The sequence below is a fragment of the Eriocheir sinensis genome, chromosome 61, assembly GCF_024679095.1.
Source record: "Eriocheir sinensis breed Jianghai 21 chromosome 61, ASM2467909v1, whole genome shotgun sequence".
Lineage (NCBI taxonomy): Eukaryota > Metazoa > Arthropoda > Malacostraca > Decapoda > Varunidae > Eriocheir > Eriocheir sinensis.
In genome coordinates, this window is record NC_066569.1 from 7939370 (window position 1) to 7965122 (window position 25753).

A 25753-nucleotide genomic window follows, 5' to 3' on the forward strand; every position below is an offset into this window, starting at 1 on the left:
ATAAGAGAGAAGGTCATTTTTTTTTTTTTTACAACAAAGGAGACAGCTCAAGGGCACAAAAAAAGGGAAACAATGATAAAAAAAAGCCCGCTACTCGAAAAACAATACTTAGTGGGGGACAAAGAAATAAGGAAAATATGAAGCGAAAGGAAGAGAAGCATTAAGAAACATAGATGAATAAAAGATAGAGAAAGGAGGAAGAGAAGAGATAAAAGTGATAAAGAAAGGATAGTGAGGGAAAATATAAATAGAAAAAGAATGGCGTGGAAGGAATAGGAGCATAAGAAAAGAATGAAGGGCGATAAAATAGATTGAATGTGAGGGGCGACTTGTGGACTCACCCAGCCGTGTCCTTCTCTTCTAAGGTGGCGCCGTGTCGGGAGATCTGTCGGAGCAGCTGATGTCCCCCTGGCAGCTGTTTGAGGTGGGCACACAGCTCCTCCAGGCCTGTGTGTGTGCATATGTGAGTCATTAATACTCAAAATTCTGATGGTATGAATTATTAAATGGAAAACGATAGCTAGTAGGCTACTCAAAATGCTCATAATTCCGATGATAAAAATTCTAATGGTGTGAAATCTTGAAGGGAAGTTAACTGACAGCCTACTCAAAATGCTCATAATTCCGATGATAAAAATTCTAATGATGTGAATTCTTGAAGGGAAGTTAACTGACAGCCTACTCATGGAAATACTCATAATTCCGATGATAAAAATTCCATTGTTGTGAAATCTTGAAGGGAAGAAGTTAACTGATAGCCTACTCAAAATACTCATAATTCCAATGATAAAAATTCCAATGGTGTTAATTTTTGAAGGGGAGAAGTTGGTTGGCATAGTTAGTGAGTATTTAATGTATTATGGTGAGGTGGGCTACCTTTTAATAGTTCTTTTTTTATTTATATCCCAGCAAGCTGTAAAAAATGGAGGAAAAGAAAATGACTGGAAAACTTACTGCTACCAAAAAGGAAAAAAATGATAGAGAATTCCAAAACATTGTTCAAAACATTAAAAAAAATAAATAAATAAATAAATAAAATTTTCTATTTTATTTGAAGACGTTATTAATAAAAATGTTATTATAACTTCACAACACCACAAGAATAATAAAGTGGATAATATGAAGAAGAAGTATAAGAAGTACAATACAAAGAAGAAGAAGACAAAAAAGAAGAAGAACAACAACAACAATAACTTACCCTCCTCCTCCATCTCCCCATCCACCACCTCCTCCTCCTCCTCCTTCACCTCCTCCACCTCCTTTCTTGCCAGGTGGAGGAGGAGGCGCGCTAGGCTACCCCCCTTGTCCACCAGCTCCCCGCACGTGCCCTGCTCCACCAGCCTTCCGTTTTCTACCACCACCACGCGATCCACTTCCGGCAACACCCAGAGTGCGTGCGTCACCAACACCCGCGTCTGGTGGTGGTGATGGTGGTGGTGGTGGTGGTGATGGTGGTTTGGGAGGGAATTGTATATGTTTTATTTACTCTCTCTCTCTCTCTCTCTCTCTAAAATGAAAAAAAACACTCCCTTCTTCCATCAACTGTCTCTTACGGTACACACACACACACACACACACACACACACTCCCTTCCCCTTCTCCCCCCTTCCTACCCTTCCCATTCCCCTCATTCTCTCCTTTTCCCTTCTACTTTCTACCTTCCTTTCCCCTTTTCCCTCATTCCCTTTCCTTCCCCTCAAAATTCTTCTCCCTTTCCCCTCCCTCCCTCCTTTCATTCTTTTTCTATCCGTTTACAAATTCCTCTTATCTCTCTTTCATTCTTATCTTTTTCTCCTCTCATTCTCTTTCCTTCCTTTAAAGTCTCCTCCATATCCCTTCCTCTTCCCTTCATTCTCTCTCTCTATCCCCTCATATCTCTTCTTTTCCCTTCACTCTCTCTATCCCCTCGTATCACCCCACTACTTCCCATCTCCCTTGCCCCTTCCGCTCCCCTTACCGTGCCACCCATGAGTCCAGAGGGCCCCAGCAAGCACTCAAAGATATGCCGCCCCACGTTGGCATCCACGGCACTGAGGGGGTCGTCCAGGAGCATAATGTTGGCGCCACTGTACGCCGCTCTGGCCAGACCCACACGCTGCTTCTGCCCCCCACTGAGGTTGATGCCCTGAAGAAGTAGTAGTAGTAGTAGTAGTAGTAGTAGTAGGAAGCCTTGTCGAACTATCACTAGGCTCATAAAACTACCCATGTAAATACCCACCACACAACCTCTACAAAAGCCTTATCATATGTTTGTTTGTAAGTCCTGAAATGTGTTAGTTTTTTTTTTTTTTTTTACAGTAGAGAAAACAGCTAAATAAACAACATAAACAAAACAACAAAAAAGTCCGCCACACACTGCTCGTATAGAAGCAAACAGCAATGAGATGAAAAATAAATAAATAAATGAGTTGAGCTTTTAATGAGTGTGTTTTTAGGTTTAAGGTACAGAAGGGTCAAACTACCACCAGGGTCATAAAACTACCCCTGGAAATGCCCTCCCATTCCTTCATTTCCCTTCCTCCCCTTCTTTCCTGTTTATTTTTTCCCTTTCTTTCTTCCTTTCCCTTCCTTCTCTTTTTCCCCTTTTCTTTCTTTCCTCTTCCTTTCTCCTCTCCCCTTCCTTCACTTCTCTCTCCTTCCCCCCTTTCCCCTTTTCTTTCTTTCCCCTTCCTTTCCCTACCCTCCCTTTCCTTCACTTCCCTTCTTCCTCTTTTTCCCATTTTCTTTCTTTCCTCTTCCTTTCTCCTCTCCCCTTCCTTCACTTCTCTCTCTTGATCTCTCCTTCCTCCCTTTCCCCTTTTCTTTCTTTCCTTCCCTTTTCTTTCTTTCCTCTTCCTTTCTCCTCTCCCCTTCCTTCACTTCTCTCTCTTGATCTCTCCTTCCTCCCTTTCCCCTTTTCTTTCTTTCCCCTTCCTTTCCCTACCCTCCCTTTCCTTCACTTCCCTTACTCCACTTCTTCCCCTTTTCTTTCTTTCCTCTTCCTTTCTCCTTTCCTTCCTTCACTTCTCTCTCATGATCTCTCCTTCCTCCCCTTCCCCTTTTCTTTCTTTCCCCTTCCTTTCCCTCCCCTTCCTTTACTTCCCTTCCTCCTGTTCTTCCCCTTTTCCTCTTCCTTTCTTCCCTTCTGCATCCTCCCCTTCCTCCTCTTCTCCCCCTTCTTCTCTTTCTTTCTCCCCTCCTCAATATGTTTAATACCATGACCCTAAGTACCATCCCTAACCTCACCTTCTCCCCAATTTCCGTCAGGTCCCCGGCAGGCAACATCTCGAGATCAGGCATTAGGGCGCAGGCTTTCACCACCCGCCAGTACCTCGCCTCCTCCCAAGGGCTGCCCCAGGTGATGTTCTCCCGAAGGCTGGCGTTCTGTAGCCACACCTCCTGCGACACCAGAGCCACCTGTCCCTATGGGGTGTGTGGGGGGTGGCAGATGTTTACAAAGAGACTGAGTAAACGGGGAAGAAGGGATGTGAAGGAAGGGGAGGGTAGGGAAAGGAGGAAAGGAAGAGGATGGAAAGACAAGGGAAAGGGAAAGGGAAGGTAGGGAAAGGAGGAAAGGAAGAGGAAGGAAAGATTAGGGAAAGGGGAGGAAGGGAGCAGTAAGTAGCGGGCTTTTTTTTCATTATTTTTTTTTCATGCCCTTGAAAAAAAAAAAAGCTTGAAATAAAGAATTCGTAGAGGAAGTAAATGAATGAGAATATGAAGAAGATATTTGCAGAAGCGTCAATGGTAATACACACACACACACACACACACACACATACACACACACACACGCACACACAGCAAAGGCAGTCCGTATCCAAAACTTTTACTATTAAATTTTGAAAAAAAAAAAAAAAAAAAAAAAAAAAAAAAAAACTAAATGCAATGAAAAAATGAGAAAACTGAAAAAAAAAAAAAAAGAATACTAGAAACTAAATAAAAGGAGGAGAAAGAAAACAACAACAAAAAAGAAAATAAACAAAAACAAAGGAAATAATAAAGGAAAATGCAAATATGTAAAAAAAAAGAAAGAAAATAAATAAAGAAAAGAAATAAAACAATAACACACACACACACACACACACACACACACACTTACATTGACCACCACCTCCCCGGCAGTCTTCTCCATCTGTCCGAGGAAGGCCGAGAGAAGCGAGCTCTTCCCCGCCCCGACCGGCCCCACCACCGCCACCAGCTCGCCCCGCCCCACCTCCACCTCCACCCCCTGCAGCGCCCACTCCCCACCACCCCCGCCCCACCGGAACGCCCCACCCTCCACCCTGATGGCACTCTCTGCGGGGAAGGGAGAAAGAAAATGGGGTGTGAGTGCCAATGTTCTGGTCTAAGTGAAGTATAAAAAGTAAAAAAAAAAAGAAAACAATAATGAAAAAAAAGTCTGCCAATCACTGTTTCAAGATTTAAGAGGAATGGCCAAGAGAGGTCAATTTAAGGAGGAGATTTAGAGTATATGGATTGTGCTATGCTACTACTATTACTACTACTACTACTACTACTACTACTACTACTACTACTACTTCTACTACTACTCACCCTTGGAAGGATCACTGCATACGGCCTTCGGGTCAAGATTCTGTGCGGCGAAGAACTTTTCCAGTCTAGTCAGGGACACTTTTGCCTGAGGAGGAGGAGGAGGAGGAGGAAGAGGAGGAGGGAAGAAATGGTTAAGTAGTTGTAGTATAAATTAGAAAAAATAAAAGGTTCCCTCATTTCAAAGCTATTACTGTTGTTGTTGATGTTATAGAAGAAGAAGGAGGAGAAGAAGAGGAAGAAAAAAGGAGGAGGAGAAAAAGAAAATGATGAAGAAAAAGGAGGAGGAGAAAAAAAAATGATGAAGAAAAAGGAGGAGGAGGAGGAGAAAAAAGAAAATGAAGAAAAAAGGATAAGAAAAAGAAAGAGGAAGAAAAAAGGAGGAAAAGAAAAAAGAAACTGAAGAAAAAGAAGAAAAAGAGGAAGGAAAAGAATATGAGGAAGAAAAAAGGAGGAGGAGAAGGAGAGGAAAAAGAAGTAAATGAGAGAGAAGGGCAAGGAAGAGTAGAAAAAAGGAAGGAGAAGTAAACAAAATCAAAGAACAACAACAATACCACCAACAACAATAACAACAGCAACAACTACCCACCTGTATACCCTGCAGGATCAAGCCGGGTATCTCAGCGATGGGTAGCCTCAGGAGGTTGAACAGAGCGATCGCAACAAAGGCCGTCTCTGCGTCGAGCTTGTTGTCGGACGAAACCGTGATGTAGGTGGCAAACGAGGCTAACGACACCTGTAATAGTGGTAGTAATAGTAGTAGTGGTAGTGGTAATTGCAGTGGTAGTAGTGGTGGTGGTAGTAGTAGTAGTAGTAGTAGTAGTAGTAATGGTGGTGGTGGTAGTGGTGGTGGTAGTAGTAGTAGTAGTAGTAGTAGTAGTAGTAGTAGTAGTAGTAGTAGTAGTAGTAGTAGTAGTAGTAGTAGTAGTAGTAGTAGTAGTGGAGATGAAAAAGGAGGAGGAAAAAGAGGAGGAGGAAGAGGAAGAGGAGCTATCATTGTTCTTGTTCATGTTAAAAAAGAAGAAGAAGAAGAAGAAGAAGGAAAAAAAGGAGGAGGAGGGAAAGAAAAAAAGAAGTAAATGAAAGAAAAAGACAAGGAAGAGTAGGATAAAAAAAAAGTTAAATGAGTAGGAGGAGAAATAAAGAATTAAGATGATAAATAAATAAATAAATAAACTCACCATGAAGGGCGTGATGAACCAGAGGAAGGCAACAAAGCTATGGTAGTACGCCGCCTTCGTTAGCACCCGTATCTCCTCCCTCCGCACCTCCTCCACCTGCTTGCCGAACGGTTCCTCCCATGCGTTGAGCTTGAGCACCTGCCGGGGGAGAGAGAGGGATAGTGGCGTAAAAATGGAGGAATTGTACGGGAATGGAGGAAAATGAGAAGGGAGAGGAGAGAGAGGGAGAGATAGTGGTGTAGAAGTGGAGGAAAATTAATACGAGAGGAAAATGAGAAGAGAGAGAGAAAGAGAGAGAGAGAGAGAGAGAGAGAATGAAATCGAGAGAGAGAGAAAGTGAGAGAAAGGAAGAGAGAGAGAGAGAGAGAGAGAGAGAGAGAGAGAGAGAGAGAGAGAGAGAGAGAGAGAGAGATATAGAGAGAGAGAGAGAGAGAGAGAGAGAGAGAGAGAGAGGAGAGAGAGAGAGAGAGAGAGAGAGAGAGAGAAGAGAGAGGAGAGAGAGCAGAGAGAAGAGAGACCAGAGAAAATAGACAAGAGAGAGAGAATAAAAGAGAGAGAGAGAGAGAGAGAGAGAGAGAGAGAGAGAGAGAGAGAGAGAGAGAGAGAGAGAGAGAGAGAGAGAGAGAGAGAGAGAGAGAGAGAGAGAGGAATGTATGGGAAAGGAGGAAAATGAGAAGGGAGAGGAGAGAGAGGGAGAGATTGTGGCGTAAAAATGGAGGAATTGTACGGGAAAGGAGGAAAATGAGAAGGGAGAGGAGAGAGAGGGAGAGAAAGAAGGGTAAAAATGGAGGAATTGTACGGGAAAGGAGGAAAATGAGAAGGGAGAGGAAAGAGAGGGAGAGATAGTGGCGTAGAAGTGGAGGAAAAATTGTACGGGAAAGGAAGAAAATGAGAAGGGAGAGGAGAGAGAGGGAGAGATAGTGGAGTAAAAATGGAGGAAAAATTGTACGGGAATGGAAGAAATGAGAAGGGAGAGGAGAGAGAGGGAGAGATAGTGGAGTAAAAATGGAGGAAAAATTGTACGGGAAAGGAAGAAAATGAGAAGGGAGAGGAAAGAGAGGGAGAGATAGTGGAGTAAAAATGGAGGAAAAATTGTACGGGAATGGAAGAAATGAGAAGGGAGAGGAGAGAGAGGGAGAGATAGTGCCGTAGAAGTGGAGGAATTGTACGGGAAAGGAGGAAAATGAGAAGGGAGAGGAGAGAGAGGGAGAGAAAGTAGGGTAAAAATGGAGGGAAATGGTACGGGAAAGGAGGAAATGAGAAAGGAGAGGAGAGAAAGGTAGAGAAAGTAGGGTAAAAATGGAGGGAAATTGTACGGGAATGGAGGAAAATGAGAAGGGAGAGGAGAGAGAGGGAGAGAAAATGGCTTAAAAATGGAGGGAAATTAATACGAGAGAGGAGAAAATAAATGGAGAGAGAGAGAGAGAGAGAGAGAGAGAGAGAGAGAGAGAGAGAGAGAGAGAGAGAGAGAGAGAGAGAGAGAGATATAGAGAGAGAGAGAGAGAGAGAGAGAGAGAGAGAGAGAGAGAGAGAGAGAGAGAGAGAGAGAGAAAACACAGACTAAGACTTAAGAGATTGGACAAACAGTATCTATATATAGTTTTGCAATTTTTTTCCCCTTTTTTCCCCTTTGACGCTTCTTCCCTAATGTAAATAAATAATGAATAAAGTAAATAAATAAGTAAATCAGCAAAAACAAACTTGTATCTACTTATTCTCACTTTACAAACACACAAACACACACACACACAATTAAGTACTTTTTTTTCTTCTCCTCCTCTTCCTTTTTCTTTTTTTCTTCTGCTATAGAATGAAAAACAAGAATAATAGCTTCTCTTCCTCTTTCTCCTTCTTTTATACCTAAATTACTACTACTACTACTACTACTACTACTATTGCTACTACTACTACTACTACTACTACTACTACAATTACCACTACTACTCCTACCACTATTATAGGTAAATACACACACACACACACACACACACACACACACACACACACCTCACCTGCCCCCCCTCCGCCCTCCCTCACCTTGATCCCATTAATAATCTCTCCCGCCAGCTTGATCCTCTTGTCCTTGAGCCTCATCTTGGTGTTCTGCAGGGCCTTGGTGCGGCTGGCGACCATGGTGTTGATGGGCATTATTAGAACCATTGTAGCCATCCCCGCAAGCACTGATGGACCTGAAGGGGAGAGGTGAAGGGGTGAGCGATGGGAGGCTGTTTGGGGGGAGGAGATGATAGGAGAGAGGAAGGATTGAGGAAGGGGAAGAGGAAGAAGGGGAAGTGAGGAGGAAGGAGGAGGAAGGATATAGAGAGAGGAAGGGTTGAGGGTGTGAGCGAGGGGAGGAAGAGGAAGAAAGAGGAGGAAAGGTGAGAAAAGGGAAGAGGAGGAGGAAGGGAGAGGAAAGGGTAGAGAAAGGAGGAGGAAGGATAGAGAGAGGAAGGATGAGGAGGAGTGTAGTAGTTGTAGTCTAATAGTAGTAGTAGTAGTAGTAGTAGTAGTAGTGGTAGTAGTGAGTGTGTGTGTGTGTGTGTGTGTGTGTGTGTGAGAGTGAGAGAGAGGAAGAAGAGGAGAGAGAAAGGGTAAGGGTGAATCTTGTAGTCATAGAAGTAGTAGTAGTAGTAGTAGTAGTAGTAGTAGTAGTAGTAGTAGTAGTAGTAGTAGTTTTAGTAGTAGTAGTAGTAGTAGTAGTAATATCATGCCCTAAAATTGTTACATAAGATTTGATTTACTAGGTCAGGTCAAGCTATTCTATTTGTTAGGTCATGTCTGGTCAGGTTATTTTGTTAGGCCAGGTCAAGTCAAGTTATTTTGCTTGTTAGGTCATCTTAGGTTATTTTATTTTATGCAAGGTCACATGAGGTCAGGTTATTTTTTGTTAGGAGGTCATGTTAAATCAGGGTAGGTTAGGCTATCTTATTTGTTAGGCCAGGTTAGCTGATCTGAATTGTTAGGCCACGTTAGGTTAGGTCAGGTCACTTTGGGCCATTATTTTCTTAGGTCATGTTGGGTTGGGTAATATTTGTGAGGTCAAGTTAGGTTAGGTCTTATTTGTTAGGTCATGTTGGGTCAGTCTATATTTCCATGTTAGGTCATGTTAGGTTGGTTGGTTAGGTTTTATTTGCGAGGTCATAGTAGGTTAGGTTTTATTTGTTAGTTCATGTCGGGTTAGTCTATTTCCATGTTAGGTCATGTTAGTTTGGTTGGTTAGGTTTTATTTGCGAGGTCATAGTAGGTTAGGTTTTATTTGTTAGTTCATGTCGGGTTAATTTATTTTTATGTTAGGTCATGTTAGGATGTTTGGTTAGCTTTTATTTGTAAGGTCATGTTAGGTTAGGTGTTATTTATTAGGTCATGTTGGGTTAGTCTATTTTTACGTTAGGTCATGTTAAGTCACGTTGGGTCATGTTTTAATCGTTCTATCATCACCCCCTCACCCAGGACATCCCAGAGCTGCCAGGTGGCCACGATGACTGTGATGGGCGTGACGAGGCCAGAGGTGAGGTGGAGGGAGAACTCGCTCAATCGCAGGGCATCCACCGACATTAGGTTAACGATCTCACCTGACGTGGACTCCCTTCTGGCCCCAGGTGAGATGGTGAGGGTCTGGGGGTGGTGGAGAAAGGGGGTGAAAAGGGGGAAGGGGGAGATGGATATATATACACACACACACACACACACACACACACACACACACACACACACACACACACACAAAAAAAAAAAAAAGAGGGTTATAGAAGGTGAAAGGGGGAGGTGAATATACATATACAAACACACATACACACATACACACACAAAAAAAGAGGGGGTAAGAATGGGGAAGAGAGAGCTGAACACACACACACACACACACACACACACACACACACACACACACACACACACACACACACACCCTTACTATACCCCCCCTTTCAATCACACACCCTTACCCAATCCACCCCTTTCTCCACACATTTTTACCCCTATCGATCTTTCCCTCGCACATCCCTACCTATATCGACCTTTCCCTCGCACATCCCTACCTATATCGACCTTTCTCCACACATTTTTACCCCTATCGACCTTTCCCTCACCCATCCCTACCTATATCGACCTTTCTCCACACATTTTACCCCTATCGATCTTTCCCTTTGCACATCCCTACCTGTATCGACCTTTCTCCACACATTTTTACCCCTATCGGCCTTTCCCTTTGCACATCCCTACCTCTATTGACCTTTCTCCACACATCTTTACCACCTCCCCCCTTCCCCTCTTCCTACCCTCCACCTCACCTTTGCCAGCATGACCAGTGCGACGTAGAGCCCACGATCTTTGAGGCCTAAATGGAAGAAGCACTGCTCACCAGGACAGTTGTTAACATCAGTAGGGCAGCGTACATATAGCCATGCCAGGCGGGCTCCGATGAGGTGGACTTAGTGAAGGAGATGAGGCGCCTGTGAGAGGGAGGGGGTGAGAGAAGGGGATGGAGGGGTGAGAGAGGGAAAGACAGAGGGAGGTAAGGAAAAGGTGAGAGATAGAGGGAGTATTGGGGTGAGGGAAGAAGAGAAGGAGGGAGAGGGAGTGAGGGAGGGAGGAAATGGTTAGTATATAAGACCTACTTACACTCATCTCTATGCTGTCCAATTTCCTAATGCAAGAGTTAATCAGCATCTCCACTCTTTCATTCCTTTCTCTACTCAAGCTTGTTCCTATGCTGTCCAACTTCCTAATGCAAGAGTTAACCAGAATCTCCACTCTTTCATTCTTATGCTGTCCAACTTCCCAATGCAAGAGTTAACCAGCATCTTCCCTTTTTCATTCTTCTACTGTTCAACTTCCAAGTGCAATGGTTACACAGAATCTTCACTCTTTCATCATTATGCTGTCCAACTTTCTACTGCAAGAGTTAAACAGCATCTTCACTCTTTCATCCTTCTGCTGTCCATCTTCCTAATGCAAGGGTTAACAAGCATCACCACTCTTTCATCCTTCTGCTGTCCAAATTTCTAATACAAGAGTTAAGCAGCATCACTTCTTATCCCTGTGCTGTCCAACTTCCTAATGCAAGGATTAAACTAATTCTTCACTCTTTCGTACTTATGCTGTCCAACCTTCTGATGCAAGAGTTAAACAGCACCTCCACTCTTTCATCCTTCTGCTGTCCAACTTTCTAATACAAGAGTTAAGCAGCATCACTTCTTATCCCTGTGCTGTCCAACTTCCTAATGCAAGGATTTAACTAATTCTTCACTCTTTCGTACTTATGCTGTCCAACCTTCTGATGCAAGAGTTAAGCAGCACCTCCACTCTTTCATCCTTTTCACTGTACAACTCTAGAACACCTCTTTTCAACATATTCTTTACAGACTCCCTGCAATAAGGCACAAAACACTTACCCAAGAAGGACAGGTGCAGCGAAGAGGGTCATCTGGCTAATGAAGATCAGGGAGAAGTTGAACAGGTAATGCCACAGGTACGCTCGTAAAGCCACCTTGACCACGGACACACGCAAGGTACCACCACTGCCACTCCCATCACCACTGTTTAGGCGTTCACCACCATCACCACCACCACTATTGCCACAGCTAACATCGTGAATGGTACTCTTGGTGTTGATGTTTGTGGTGGTGGTGTTGGTGGTGGTGCGTGTTAGAGTTTTCCGCCTGAGAAAGAGAGGTAAGGGGTAAGACTATGCATGTAGGAATGATAAATAAGGGTTGATGGTTTATTGAAGGGATTAAATGTACTTGAAAAATAAGGAGGAAATTTAAAGGGGTTTGCTATGCTTCCCCCTTTAAGTCCTTTCCTTCCTCCCTTATTATTTTAAACTACTTCCTCCTTCTTCTCCTCCTCTCTCTCAACTACCTTCTCCTCCTCCTCCTCCTCCTCTCTCTCAACTACCCTCTCCTCCTATTCTTTCTCCTCCATCCACAAGACTATTCCCTTTGGCACTCTTCCTCCACTTTTTTCCTTTCATTTAACCACCTCCTTCTCCTCCACTTTCTCATCCACCTACCCACCTCACATCTTCACTCTTTCATCCCTGTGGTGTCCAACTTCCTAATGCAAGGGTTAAACTAGCATCTCCATTCTCTCATCCCTGTGCTGTCCAACTTCCTACTGCAAGAGTTAAACAGTATCTTCACTCTTCCATCCCTATGCTGTCCAACTTCCTAATGCAAGGGTTAAACAGCATCTCCACTCTTTCATCCCTGTGCTGTCCAACTTCCTACTGCAAGAGTTAAACAGTATCTTCACTCTTTCATCCCTGTGCTGTCCAACTTCCTAATGCAAGAATTAACCAGCATCTTCACTCTTTCATCCCTATGCTGTCCAACTTCCTAATGCAAGAGTTAAACAGCATCTTCACTCTTTCATCCCTGTACTGTCCAACTCCCTACTGCAAGAGTTAAACAGCATCTCCATTCTCTCATTCCTGTGCTGTCCAACTTTCTAATGCAAGAGTTAACCAGCATCTTTACTCTTTCATACCTGTGCTGTCCAACTTTCTAATGCAAGAGTTAACCAGCATCTTCACTCTTTCATATCTATGCTCCTTCCCCTGTACAAAATTCCTCCCTTTTAGCCTCCTTCTCCTCCTCCTCCTCCTACCCACCTCACACAGGACAGTTCCCTCAACCATGCCGCCCTCCAACTGGCATCCACGGCGGGTATCCTACAGTCCTTTGGTAGCGGCCAGAGATCCTCCTGGGTGAGGGGTCTCCTTCTTCCCCTTAGAAGGACGCGGGTCACCCAGTGGTAGGTGTAGCGACTGGGGAAGGACGCCACATCCTCAGGGGACTCCTTCACCTGGGGAGAAGTGATGATGATGATGATGAGGAGGAGGAGAAGGAGAAGGAGTCCATTATACCTCCATTTTCCCTCTTCCCCTCTTCCTTTCCTCTCCCTCCACCCTTCCCTTCCCCTCCCTCTCTCTGATCCTTCTCTTCCTATATCTTTTCAGTTCTTACTTTCCCTTCCTCTCCTCTTTTCTCTTTCCCTTCCCTCCACTCTCCCTTTCCCCTCTTCCTTTCCTTTCTCTCTGCTCCTCCATTCTCCCTCTTCCCCTCTTCCTTTCCTCTCCGTCTACTCTTCCATTCCTCTCTCATCCTTTCTCTCTCTCTCTCTCTCTCTCTCCTTCCCTTCCTCTCCCATATATTTTCAGGTTCTCTTACTTTTCCTTTTCTCCTCTTTTCCTTTCTCACTGGCCTTCCCTTCCCTTCTGTTATCTTTCTTACCCTTCCCCTTTCCACAACCCAACTCCTCCCCTTCCTCCCCCCTTCCCATCCCTCTTAACACCTGTCCCTTACCTTAATTCGTCCATTGGGGTCATTAGGAGGCTCGGCGAAGCAGTTCAACACCACCAACACCACGGCGCCGAGGTATTGCAGAAGGAAGGTGGTGGCGAGGGCTGGGTGGTGTTGGTGGTGGTGGTGGTGATGGTGTGGTGGTAGGGGGTGCCCATCTTCCTGTAACGGAGGGGAGGGGAAGGGAGGAGGGTGAGCGGTGGGGGTCAAGGGGTAACTTGGGGTTGGTCAGCGTGCGGCGCGTCGTGTGGTTCGCGTCCCGCCCGCCGCGATCGACGAACAGTTGACAATTTTTTTTGCATTGGCCAAGCGGCTCCACATGGCGACCTGAATATCGCATATCAATCCAGACTCTAGATTCCCTCTCTAAAGAAAGAATCAAAGATGAGCTCCCAAACAAGATGGCGCCACTATAAAACACTTTTGCCTGCGCCATAACGGGCTGGGCCCTGCCTTTGGCCGACCTCAAGCCCCACCAAGCAGGGATGGAGTATTCGTATTCGGTAGTCGCATTCGAATACCGTATTTGGGTGTATCGTAGTCGAATAATTATTGATAAGTAAAAGTATTTTCATTCGTATTCGAATAAAAGGGAATAGTATTCGTATTCTGCGAATAATCTGACAAATACTTCAGAATTTATTATGAGAAATAACCGCCTACAACTCGATCCAGCCTCCTGCTAGGCGGACGTGTAATCGTCGTAATCGTCGCCCTTATTACCTCCATATGTCGTGTATATATATATTATGGTACAGCCAGCGGTTCATCTCATATCATATTTAAGGTATTCATGAATTAAGGTAGCCTATTAGTTCATGTATACTTTCAAGAAGTATATATCCCTATTTGTATGCGAATTAAAACATTTTCAGCGTATTCGAATTCGTATTCGTATACGATGGAATTCTATGTATTCGTATTCGATCGAATACACAACTCTTACATTCATGTATTCTTGTATTCCACCGCTGCCATCAAGATAGAGGGGGGAATGAGAGGAAGGGGTATTTATATATATATATATATATATATATATATATATATATATATATATATATATATATATATATATATATATGTATATAATGGATATTATTTTATCATATGTTATTTCTGAGGGCGAGCAGAAACTCGAAACAGTGTGATATGCTTTCTTTTCATATAAATTTATATGAATTACATGATTGAAACATTATTGTAAGCGTATACTCCCCTCACAGCCTGCTTTGATTACGTATTGCTACGCCGTGACAATATAGCCTTACCTGGTGCTGCGGCGCGGTGTGGAGGAGTGCCAGGACGGTGCTGACGAGCTGCGGCACCCCGCACAGCACCGTCAGGCCCCAAAACACGAAGAGCACCCCGCTACTTCGCTGGCCATACCTCCTTCCCGCCGCCACCACCACCACCGCCAGACCCTGAAGGAGAGATAGATAGATGGATATAGAAAGATACTTGGATAGATAGTTTAATATAGACAGATAGAGAGGGAGAATAAAAAAGAATGTAAAATGAGAGAAAGGAAGAATATCAAAGAGAAAGTAAAATGAAAGAGATTCGAAAAAAAAAGAAAAATGAGATGGATAGGAGACAGATGGATAGATAGATAGATACATACATAGATAGATAGACAGATAGTGAGAGAAAAAAGGGAAGAAAATCGAAAAGAAAGGCTAATGAGATAGATTAAGAGATGGATAGATAGATTAATTGATAGAGAGAGAGAGAGAGAGAGAGAGAGAGAGAGATGTTGTTGTTGTTGTTGTTGATTTGTCCTCCCAGGGAGGGGCACGGGCCAGGGCCCGTCAGAGGATGTCTTCAGTTTTCAGCTTATCGAGGAGGTGGGAATTTTGCCACCACCTCTGCCAGGGTGGAGTCTTGGGGTGAGCCCACTGCTCTGCTGCTGTCTGGGGAGCCGTGTCGTCGTCAGGGTGGGAGCTGGCCTGCGGGCAGGTGCAGCAGGGTGGTGAGGGCACCCAGGATGTAGTGCAGCAGAGGTTTCGGGTGGCTTGCCAGCAGTGGGGGCAGGGTGGGGTATCCTTGTTTGCCACCTCCTCAGCAGGCAAACCAGTCTGAGGCGGCGGATGGAGGCGAGGATGGTGTTGGTGTTGGGGAGCTGTAGGACAGGCTTGTGGTGGTGGCCGTGCGTGTTTCACGAGGCAGAGGCAGAGCCCTGAACCAGGACGGCCTCGTGTTCTAGTCGGGTGAGTGAGAGGGCCGCCTGGGATGCTTTGTTCTTAATGTAGGACAGGCTGGGGCAAGGGGAAGGTGATCTGTGGAAGGACCGAGCCGTGGCAGCAGCACGGTCAGCCTTCTTCTTCTCTCTCAGACCAACGTGGCTTGGCACCCAGTCCAGGATGATGTTCTTGCCCAGTGAGACAAGGGTGTTGGCTTCATGGAGGATGGTGGTTTGTTGTCTCTGACGCTCATTGCCTGCAGGACCTTGAGGGCTGACAGCGAGTCGGAGTGGATGATGATGGTGGTGTTCATATCGGCAGTGGCGACGCAGGGCACAGAGGATGGCTGCCAGTTCTGCCTGCAGGATGGAGACTTGCGGTGGCAGGCGCCATCAGTCCTGTCTGGGTTCCACACACAAAGGCAGCCCCACAGACCCATCGGCGCCCAGCGAGCCATCGGTAGTAGTGGCTGGCAGTCCCAGTTGTCCATCGAAGCCACGCGCTGCAAAGCCTCGTGATGGGTGAGAGGCCCTAGGAGCTGAGGTGGTAGGGAGGCTCATCTGGAATGGACCAGGAACCCAGGTGGAGGGAGTGGTAGCCAGGTGTGGCAGGTCTGAGCAGCTGCTGCAGACAGCTCTCCACTTCCTGACGGACTGCGTCGGCATCATGTATCCAGTCCCCGTCTGGAGTGGCTTGTGGTGGTCTCTGGAAGGCATGAAGCAGCTGTGTGGAGACTGTGCCGTGGTTGCTGCTTCATGAACTTCCTACAGTGGATGTTCAAGGATGCGGTGGTGGAGTGATGGGAAGCCACTTTCCAGGCGAAGGTTGGTCAGGCGGGTCCATGGCGAATGACCGAGCGTCATTTTGTGCCACCTCTAACTTCTTTGTGAGTGCAGGGAGAGCGAACACAGGCAAGGAGCGCAGTAGTCTATGATAGACCGTATGGCGTGTGTGTAGAAGGCGCGTAAGACACGATAGGATGCCCCGTGTTTTGTTTGGACAGAGCTCGCAGGATGTTGGTGCGAGTTGCTGCGCGCTCTTAGATAGCGTACCTGAGGAGCGAACCGAAGGTGACTGTCCAGCCAGACACCCAGGTACTGGTGGGTGGTAGTGTAGGCGAGGTCTGGTTTGCTGCTTGGGAAGGGCTAATCAGGGAAGGCATGCCAACTGGCATGACCTTGGACTTCTCAAAATTGATCTTGAGCCATAGTTCTGTGCACTTCCTGTTGAGCTGGTTGAGGGCGTGTGGAACTTGATGGAGACAGGTTCGGTGGTTCAGGACTGGTCGTCTCTCCGTAGTCAACGCTCATCAGCTCCTCCATGAGAACGTTGAAGAGGAAGGGGCTGAGGATACTGCCTTGAGGTGTGCCATTGATGGGTCGAAGCGCCTGAAACATGTCCCACGGCCATGGAAACTCTCTCAGCCATGAGCAAGGGCAGAGCTCAAATGCTTTCTCCAAGTCCAGAGAGAGAGAGAGAGAGATAGAGAGAGAGAGAGAGAGAGAGAGGAAGGAAATCGAAAAGAAAATAGAACAGAAACCAAAATGAGAAAGATGGATAAATATATAGAGGGAGAGAAGGAAAAAGCGACAAAAGTAAAGAAAAAAAGCAAAACAAAGATAAATAGCATGATGGAAAATTGAAGGAGAGAGAGAGAGAGAGAGAGAGAGAGAGAGAGAGAGAGAGAGAAGAATGAAAAAAAAAAAGTCAGGGTAGATATATTTCTCATGATAGGAAAATACTGTAATCGTTTGGGGGAGGACTTAAAACATTTTTCACAAACTAATTAAAAAAAACGGAGATAAAGAGAGAAATTCAGGGGAAACTTGTCAAGATAAGAGCGTGTTAGTATTATTGTGTGGGGGTGATATGGGAGAAGGGGGGGACGAATATAAGAGATAAGGTGAAGTTGGGACATGCATACGTCATAGCTGCGCGTGGCCTCAGTGCTCATCTTCGTCACACTGCCCCTTGCTAGATCAACATGGTATAACTTAGGTCCCTTACGCATGGTGGGAGAGAATTAAATTAACCTATTCTGTATTTGTCCCAAGATTGCAGTCCCCTAAAATATAATTGTGCTTGCCCCTACCATTATACCCCTACCATTATATCTCCTATCTATCTAGTATATCTCATTTTCCTTTCTTTTCGAATCGCTTTCATTTTACTTTCTTTTTGATATTCTTCCTTTCTCTCATTTTACATTATTTTTGATTCTCTCTCTCTATCTACATATGTGTCAAGAGTTGTGTAAGTATAGCCTATCCTATATTTGCCCCTAGATATATGTGCTACCTACATAAACGTCAATATATAGATGTGTAAGTATCCTGTATTTGCCCCTAGATATGGTACTACCTAGTACCCATATGCCAATAGCTGTGTAAGTATCCTGTATTTGCCCCTAGATATGGTGCCACCTACATATACGTCAATAGTTGTGTAAGTATCCTGTATTTGCCCCTAGATATGGTGCTACCTAGTACCCATATGCCAATAGCTGTGTAAGTATCCTATATTTGCCCCTAGATATATGTGCTACCTACATAAACGTCAATATATAGATGTGTAAGTATCCTGTATTTGCCCCTAGATATGGTACTACCTTCATGTACGTCAATAGTTGTGTAAGTATCCTGTATTTGCCCCTAGATATGGTGCCACCTACATATATGCCAATAGCTGTGTAAGTATCCTGTATTTGCCCCTAGATATGGTGCCACCTACATATATGCCAATAGCTGTGTAAGTATCCTGTATTTGCCCCTAGATATGGTGCTACCTACATATATGCCAATAGCTGTGTAAGTATCCTGTATTTGCCCCTAGATATGGTGCTACCTTCATATATAACAGTAATTGTACAATCACACTATACTGCCTGGGGGTTGGGTTGATCATAGACGCACAGTGACAAACAAATAAATAGAAAGATATAGATAGATAGAAAAATATTCACAGTAAAGAATTTCGGTTACTCACATAAGCCACCACGAGGACTGAGGGCGCCACCAAGTCCATTAGAAAGAGTGGAGAGGGGATTGGAGGAGGAGGTGGAGGCGTGGAGTGGGTGGCGGGGGAGGGGGTGTGGAGGAATGACAGGCCATCACCACCACCATCATCACCACCACCACCATCATCACCACCACTAGCAACCACCAACGCCATCACCACCACCACCGCCATCTCCACCACCGCTGCACACATCACCACCACGGATATGACCTGTGGATAGATAGATAAATAGTTAGATAGATAGACAGATAGATAGATAGGTAGACAGGTAGATAGATAGACATATAGATAGATAGAATAAGAGATGGATAGATGGATAGAGTAAAGAAAAAAAGAGAAAAATAAAGAAAATAATAAAAGGAAGATAAATAGCAACAGAGAGAGAGAGAGAGAGAGAGAGAGAGAGAGAGAGAGAGAGAGAGAGAGAGAGAGAGAATAGCAAATAGCCTTGTCAATTATGTGAACTTTGGCGCCGAAATGTAATACTATATAATACAAGAATGTTACTTATAGGTTGCAAAAGTTATTTCACCTGCATCCACCTGTTGCATTAATTTTCCTGACTCAATTATAATGCGCTACAAAACGTGCGGAGTTAGACGTTAATATAAGTATTCGTTACACGCGTAGACAAAATTTTCCGGTATTATTCTGTGTCAAGAGTTTCATCGTGTCCGCCGGAAATGCTACGTTTTGTCAGTGTTGTCTGCGTCCACGGTCTAATCTCTTCTATTCCTTTTTTTTTTTTCATCTCTTTCTCCTTGTTTTTACCTGCAACAATAAACTATCAATCAATCATCTCTCTCTCTCTCTCTCTCTCTCTCTCTCTCTCTCTCTCTCTCTCTCTCTCTCTCTCACACACACACACACACACACACACACACACTAACAATAAATTAATAAACAAAAGAAAATCAACATAAACTCACCATTTTCGAGAGCAGTAGAGGCGACCACGGCAAGGGCGCTTGACGGGAACGTAAGGAAGAGAGGGAGGAGGAAGAGGAGGAGGAGGAGAGGGTGGAAGAAGAGGAGGAGGAGGAGGAACGATGGAGAGAGAGAAGGGACAGAGGAGCGGAGAGACAGATGTAGAGACACGGGATCCAGGCGAGAATGGTCCTCTCCACACACCTGCCCAGGTAAGGAACATCAGCATCCCATATCTCGCTGGCATTCTGGAGGGGAGGAAAGGTAAGGGTAAGTAAGGTAAGTAAGGTCAGTAAGGGAGAAGGAAAGGGTAAGTAAGATAAGTAAGGTCAGTAAGGGAGAAGGAAAGGGCGTAAGAAGGGAGGAAAGGGAGGGTTAAGTAAGGAAAGTATAAGGGAGAAGGGAAGGGTTAAGTTATAAGGCTATCACTAGGATCACAAAACAGACCATGAAAAGCCCAATAACTTCTAATAGAGGCTTTTCAAACAGAAGAACTGAGGTGTTAAAACGTTTAAAAATAATACTGACATGACCCACGAATTGTGTGAAAACGTGGGCCTTAAAACTATTGCTGTCACGATCAACAAGTCACAGGAACGAGACAACAGTTATGAGAGTAAGGTAACCGCGTTTAAGATAGTCACCCATAAAAAACGTGGGCTTTAAAACTATTGCTGTCACGATCAACGAGTCATTGTTTAAGATAGACACCCATAAACAAACTCTTTCTAACATGTATACAGCAACATATTATAAGCAGCAATGGGATTTTAAGTACGGTAATATACATACAACAGAATACATAAAATAGAACAGAATGGGGAGGAGAAAGGAAAATTGTTAGGGTAAGTTTATTGAAGAGAAGGGAAAGGGTTAAGGGAGGGAATGAAAGGAAGAGAAAGGGGAGGGATTGAGGAGGGAGAGAAAGAAAAAGTGATTCGGGAAAGAGAAGAAGAGAAAGAATACGGAAGGAGGAAGAAAGAGGAAGAAAAGGAAGAAAAAGGGAAGGGAATAGGGAAGGATTGTGAAGAGGAGAAAGAAAAAGTGATTAAGGACTAGAAGAAGGGAAAGGAAGCGGATTACGGAAGGAGAAAGAAAGAGAGAAGGGAGAAGAAGGAAAGGAAGAAGAGGAAGAAAAAGGGAAGTGAATAGGGAAGGTTTGTGAAGAGGAGAAAGAAAAGTGATTAAGGAAAGAGAAGAAGGGAAAGGAAGAGGATTACAGAAGGAGGAAGAAAGAGAGAAGGGAGAAGAAGGAAAGGAAGAAAAGGAAGAGAAAGGGAAGGGATTGAGAAAGGATAGTGAAGAGGAGAAAGAAAAAGTGATTAAGGAAAGAGAAGAAGGGAAAGGAAGAGGATTACAGAAGGAGGAAGAAAAGGAGAAGAGAGGATGATAAGGAAACGAAGAAGAAAAGGTAAAAAAAAACAGTATGAATGGGGAAGACAGAAAGAGGAATAAGAGAAAGAGTGAGAGAAAGAGAAGAAGAGAAAGGAAGGGGAGTAGAAAACGAGTATAAAGAAGAGAAAGGACAGAAAAAAATATTAAAGGAAAGAATGAGAGAAAGAAAGAAAAAAACAAAGAAGGAAGAAGAGAAAGAGAAAGGCAAATAATTAGAGAAGGAGGATGAGAGAGAGAGAGAGAGAGAGAGAGAGAGAGAGAGAGAGAGAAGAATTAAGAGGAGGAATGAGAGGAAGAGGAAGAAAAAAATAAGGAAAGAAAAACGAAAGAAAGAAAGGAAGAAAATACGGCCATTTAAATCTAATAGTAGTAGTAGTAGTAGTAGTAGTAGTAGTAGTAGTAGTACTCACCATAAGAGGCTCACCACAGAGGAAGGTAAAAAGATCGTCATTGGTGTCGTTTCGTAACTCCATCGTGTGTGTGTGTGTGTGTGTGTGTGTGTGTGTGTGTGTGTACGTGTGTGTGTGTGTGTGTGTGTCGCTTCTCTTTGTGTCTGTGTCTTTGTTTTCCTTTTTCTGTATCTTAATTGTCTTCTGTCTGTCTGTCTGTCTGTCTGTCTATTGTAACTTCACTTAATTCTTCACTTCCTTATTTCTTTAGTTATTTTGATTATTGGTTCGGTTATAATTCTTCTTCTTTTCTTCTTCTTCTTTTTTATCTTCTTATTTTTCTTTTTTTCCTTCTCTTCTGTTTTATTTTTGTTGCCAACGTCGATGCACAACCCTGAAAAAATAAAATAATAAAAAAATAATGCTAAAAAAGTATATGACTTTTATTATTATTATTATTATTATTATTATTATTATTAGAAGAAGAAGAAGAAGAAGAAGAAGAAGAAGGAGAGAGAGAGAGAGAGAGAGAGACATACATACACACATACAGCCAGCCAGATCACAAGGGCATGAATCACAGGTAAATGAAATCAATGTTAATTAGATTTCACACCTGTTAATTACGTAGTACTTACCTGACAATTAATACCACCTGTTGATGACATAACACCTTCCTCTCCCTTACCTGTCCCTCCCTTTATTTGCCTTACCCTTCCCTTCTTGTTTCCTCCCTTCATCTACCTTTTCTCTTCCCTTCTTCTTCCCCCTTATCTAACCTTTCTCTCCCTTATCTTTCTTAATCTCTTTCCTCACCTTTCTTTATTTACATTTTCTCTTTCCTCTCATTCTTCTCTAACCCCTATTTTGTCTCCCCACTTTCTCTCCCTTTCTCTCCCTTATTTACTTTTTCTCTTCCCTTCCTTTCTCTATCTCCTCTTTGTCTTTTCATCCTCTCCCTTCTTCTCTCCTTTCCCTCCCTTTATTGACCTTTTTCTCTTCCCTTCCTTTCTCTGTCTCCTCTTTATCTTACCTTCCTCTCCCTTCTTCTCTCCTTTCCCTCCCTTAATTTACCTTTTCTCTTCCCTTCCATTCTCTTCCTCCCCTTCTCCTCTCCTTTTCCTCCCTTTATTTACGTTTTCTCTTCCCTTTCCTCCTTCTCTCTTCTTCCCCTTTATCTTACCTTCCTCTCTCTTTTTCTCTCCTATCCCTCCCTTTATTTACCTTTTTCTCTTCCCTTCCATTCTCTTCCTCCCCTCTCCCTTCTCCTCTCCTTTCCCTCCCTTTACTTACCTTCCTTTCTCTTCCTCCCCTTTATCTAATCTTCCTCTCCCTTTTTCTCTCCTATCCCTCCCTTTATTTACCTTTTTCTCTTCCCTTCCCTCCTTCTCTCTTCTTCTCCCTTATTCCCTCCTTTCTTCCCCCCTTTATTTACCTTTCCCTTCTTCTCTTACCTCTTATTAGTCTCCTCACGTTCTCTCCCTTCCTTTCTTCCCTTCTTCTTTCCTTCTTCTATTCCTCCCCTTTATCTTATCTTCAATTTCTCTCCTTTATCTTCTTCCTTCTTTCTTTGTTTCCCCTATCTCTATTTATCCTTTTTCTCTCTCTTCCCTTCTTCTCTCTTCCTCCCTTTTATTTTACCATTAATTTGTCTCCCTACTTTCTCTCCCCCTTCCCTTATCTTCCCCCATTTCCCTTCCCTTCCCTTCCCTTCCTCTCCTTTTGTCTTTCTCTTCCCCTTCCTCTCTCTCTCTCTCTTTCTCTTCCTTTCACTTTCTCTCCTTATGTCTTTCTCTTCCCTTCTTTTTCTTCCTCTTCCTTTCCCTCTCTTTATCTTCCCTTCCTTTTCTCTCCTCCTGTTGTCTCCCCTTCTTTCCCCTCTTTTTCTTCCCCTTTCCCTTCCCTCTCTTTCTTATCCCTTCCTTTCCCTTCTTTACTTTCTTCCCTTCCATCTTCTTTCTCGATCTTCATTTCCTCTCTTCTTTTCCCTTCCCTTTCCTCTCTTCTTTTCCCTTCCCCTTCCCTTTCTTCTCATTCCTTTCTACCTCCCTTTTTATCTCCCTTTCTGTACCTTAATTATTTTTTTCTCTTTTCTCTCCATCCTTTCCTTCTTTCTCTCCAAATTAACATCCTCATTTTTTCTCTCCTCCTCCTCCTCCTCCTCCTCTTTCTCCTTTCTTGTGTATTGTTCATTCGTCCGTAATTCCCTTCTTTTTCCTCTTCACACACACACACACACACACACACACGCACACACACACACGTGCTTAAAAATTACATGTTTTCAGTAATCTCTCTCTCTCTCTCTCTCTCTCTCTCTCTCTCTCTCTCTCTCTCTCTTCATCGTTGACAGGATTATGAGGAGGAGGATGCAGAGGAGGAGGAGGAGGAGGAGGAGGAGGAAATCAAGGAAAATATTTGAGAGAGAGAGAGAGAGAGAGAGAGAGAGAGAGAGAGAGAGAGAGAGAGAGAGAGAGAGAGAGAGAGAGATTTAAACTTCACACATAAACGAAAAAAAGATAATAAAATAATAAAGAAACAAATAAGCAAGTAAGTAAAGTTTCAACATGGCCAGTTAATTCAATACAGATAATAATAATAATAATAATAATAATAATAATAATAATAATAATAATAATAATAGTAATAATAATAACGATAATACAAATTCTTAAGCAAACACAAAGTAAGTATAAGGATCGAATAACTTCTTAGCAATAGTTCTTACCGAGATCAAAAGCTTCCCTTGTTGAGAGGAGAAAAATTATCACACAGGAAATACGATCTTAATTAGTCATTCACACAAAACACTCACTTCAACGGACTAGAGAAAACGACGTCCATACCCCACCATTTTTAGAGGGTGACTGAGAGCAGACCGTAATGTCTCCATGATGTAATGTTGCAAGTCCCGCCCAGCGTTGCCAGATTACCGTATTCACCATATTACATTTACTGTTTTTTGACACAGCTATCGCAAGAAGACATTAATATTTAACCAATTCGACGATGATTATAAATACATCTAGTTATTGGAGCTTAGGAGAAAGTTTTTGTGTCGGAAATCGGCAAAAATGAGGCTGAATAGAACGATTTGGCAACACTAATCAAGCATCACATCCAGATTGTCGTACTCAGCATACACTCAGCACAATATATTCACCATTTGCTGAGTAAAAGCTATCGTAATCACACCAAAATTACTCATCGTTGAAGTTCTTGATTTTTGATGTTGTGTTAACGAGCTGAAAAGGATGAAGTGGCGTTTCTATGGGAGATGAGATTATCGTATTAAGCACCGGTGTGACGTCAAGTAGTCCCCTATGTATGTATTTCAGCGCTAATTTATTTCTCGGCGCGTCGCGAGATGAAGGGAGGAATAAATAGTTGTACAATGCGATATTTTCTGTGGCCTTGATGCTTTTGTAATGATATAGTTTCTGATACGTATATTATAGAGGAAGGGCTATTTCACCATGCTATCGGTTGTTAATTCCTATGGCGAGGAGGAAAGATATTTAAAGTTAATTAATGATGCTAATAAGAAGAGGAGAAAGGAAAGAATGGAGATAAAATGGATAAATGAAGGTACAGAAAGGGAGATAAAAAGGGGAAGTAGAAGGAAATGAGGAGGAATGGAAGGGAAAGGGAGGGAAGGGAGGGAAAATGATATATATATGAGACGAAGGAAAGAGAGGAAAGGGAAGGGGAGGGGAAAGAAGGGGAAAGGAAGAGGAGGAAAAAGAAGAGAAAAGGAAAGATATAAGAGGGGAGGAAGGGAATTGGGGAGCGATTGAGAGGGAGGAAAGGGGAGAGAATGGAATGGAAAGGAGGGAAGAGGAGGGGAAAGAAGGGGAAAGGAAGGGAGTGAAAGGGGAAGAAAGAGGAAGAAAAAGAAGAGAAAAGGAAAGATATAAGAGGAGAGGAAGGGAATTGGGGAGCGATTGAGAGGGAGGAAAGGGGAGAGAATGGAATGGAAAGGAGGGAAGAGGAGGAAAAAGAAGATGCGACGGAGGGGAAAGAAGGGGAAAGGAAGGGAGTGAAAGAAGAAGAAAAGAAGAGAAAGAAAAGATATAAGAGAAGAAGGGAAGAAAAAAGGAGATATGCGACGGAGAGACGAATTTAGAAAGGAGAGAAAAGGGAAGGGGAGGGGAAAGAAGGGGAAAGGAAGGGAGTGAAAGGGGAGGAAAGAGGAAGAAAAAGAAGAGAAGGGAAAGATAAGAGAAGAAGAAGGGAAGAGAAGATATTGAGAGGTATAAAAAGATATAAAAACGTTTCCACGGTATGTGATGTTTGGAAATTCAGAGGAAACGTTTTCGGGGTCAATTTCCTTCGTTATTTGGTATGTGGCTCGGATTGCGACAGATTTCAAGTTCAATGACCCTCCCCTCACCCCTCACCAATCACCCCCCACCCCATTTATTATGACTCCGGGCAATAAGTGATTAAGTCGTGTAAAACCATATCACCAGCAATACTGTATCTCTCTTTGTATCTTGTCTTCTTTTAAACATGCCGGACTTCCATTACGATTTTTTCCCAAGGCCACGTACAGGGAAGAATTAAATAGATCAATATGTCCTTGGGTAATTTTCCTATACTGTATCCCAGCTCCCTCATGGTGACTCGTATATTATCAAACGTTTGTGGCTCTTGTAGGACCATATATAAAGAGCGGGGGGTCTTTTCCACTATAAATATTGAACCTTTGTATAGCCAGCATATGGAGGGTCCGGGGTTTTAAAAGAATGACATTTCTGGGTGCATTTTCCCGCTGTCAAAACGAAAAACCGGCACTTTCCGACTATGATTATTGTTTTGTCTCA

The 25753-nt window shown here is 43.6% G+C and overlaps 1 protein-coding gene across 1 annotated transcript in view; it reads right to left on the reverse strand.

Moving 5' to 3' along the window:
- LOC126986021 (ATP-binding cassette sub-family C member 2-like) overlaps positions 1-23783 on the reverse strand; it is a 33731-nt gene extending 9948 nt beyond the window's left edge. Inside the window, exons 1-19 of the mRNA XM_050841708.1 lie at positions 23656-23783; positions 20949-21321; positions 19146-19391; positions 18184-18426; positions 14287-14439; positions 13022-13180; positions 12328-12521; positions 11108-11374; positions 10075-10165; positions 9161-9329; positions 7752-7903; positions 5715-5852; positions 5123-5269; positions 4533-4621; positions 4082-4274; positions 3226-3402; positions 1958-2125; positions 1199-1415; positions 342-447 (exon numbers count right to left, since the gene is read on the reverse strand). Of these exons, the coding sequence (XP_050697665.1) occupies positions 342-447; positions 1199-1415; positions 1958-2125; positions 3226-3402; positions 4082-4274; positions 4533-4621; positions 5123-5269; positions 5715-5852; positions 7752-7903; positions 9161-9329; positions 10075-10165; positions 11108-11374; positions 12328-12521; positions 13022-13180; positions 14287-14439; positions 18184-18426; positions 19146-19391; positions 20949-21011 (2972 nt within the window). The 5' untranslated portion in view covers positions 21012-21321; positions 23656-23783. The remainder of the gene's footprint in view (positions 1-341; positions 448-1198; positions 1416-1957; positions 2126-3225; positions 3403-4081; positions 4275-4532; positions 4622-5122; positions 5270-5714; positions 5853-7751; positions 7904-9160; positions 9330-10074; positions 10166-11107; positions 11375-12327; positions 12522-13021; positions 13181-14286; positions 14440-18183; positions 18427-19145; positions 19392-20948; positions 21322-23655) is intronic.
- Positions 23784-25753: the final 1970 nt, after the last annotated feature.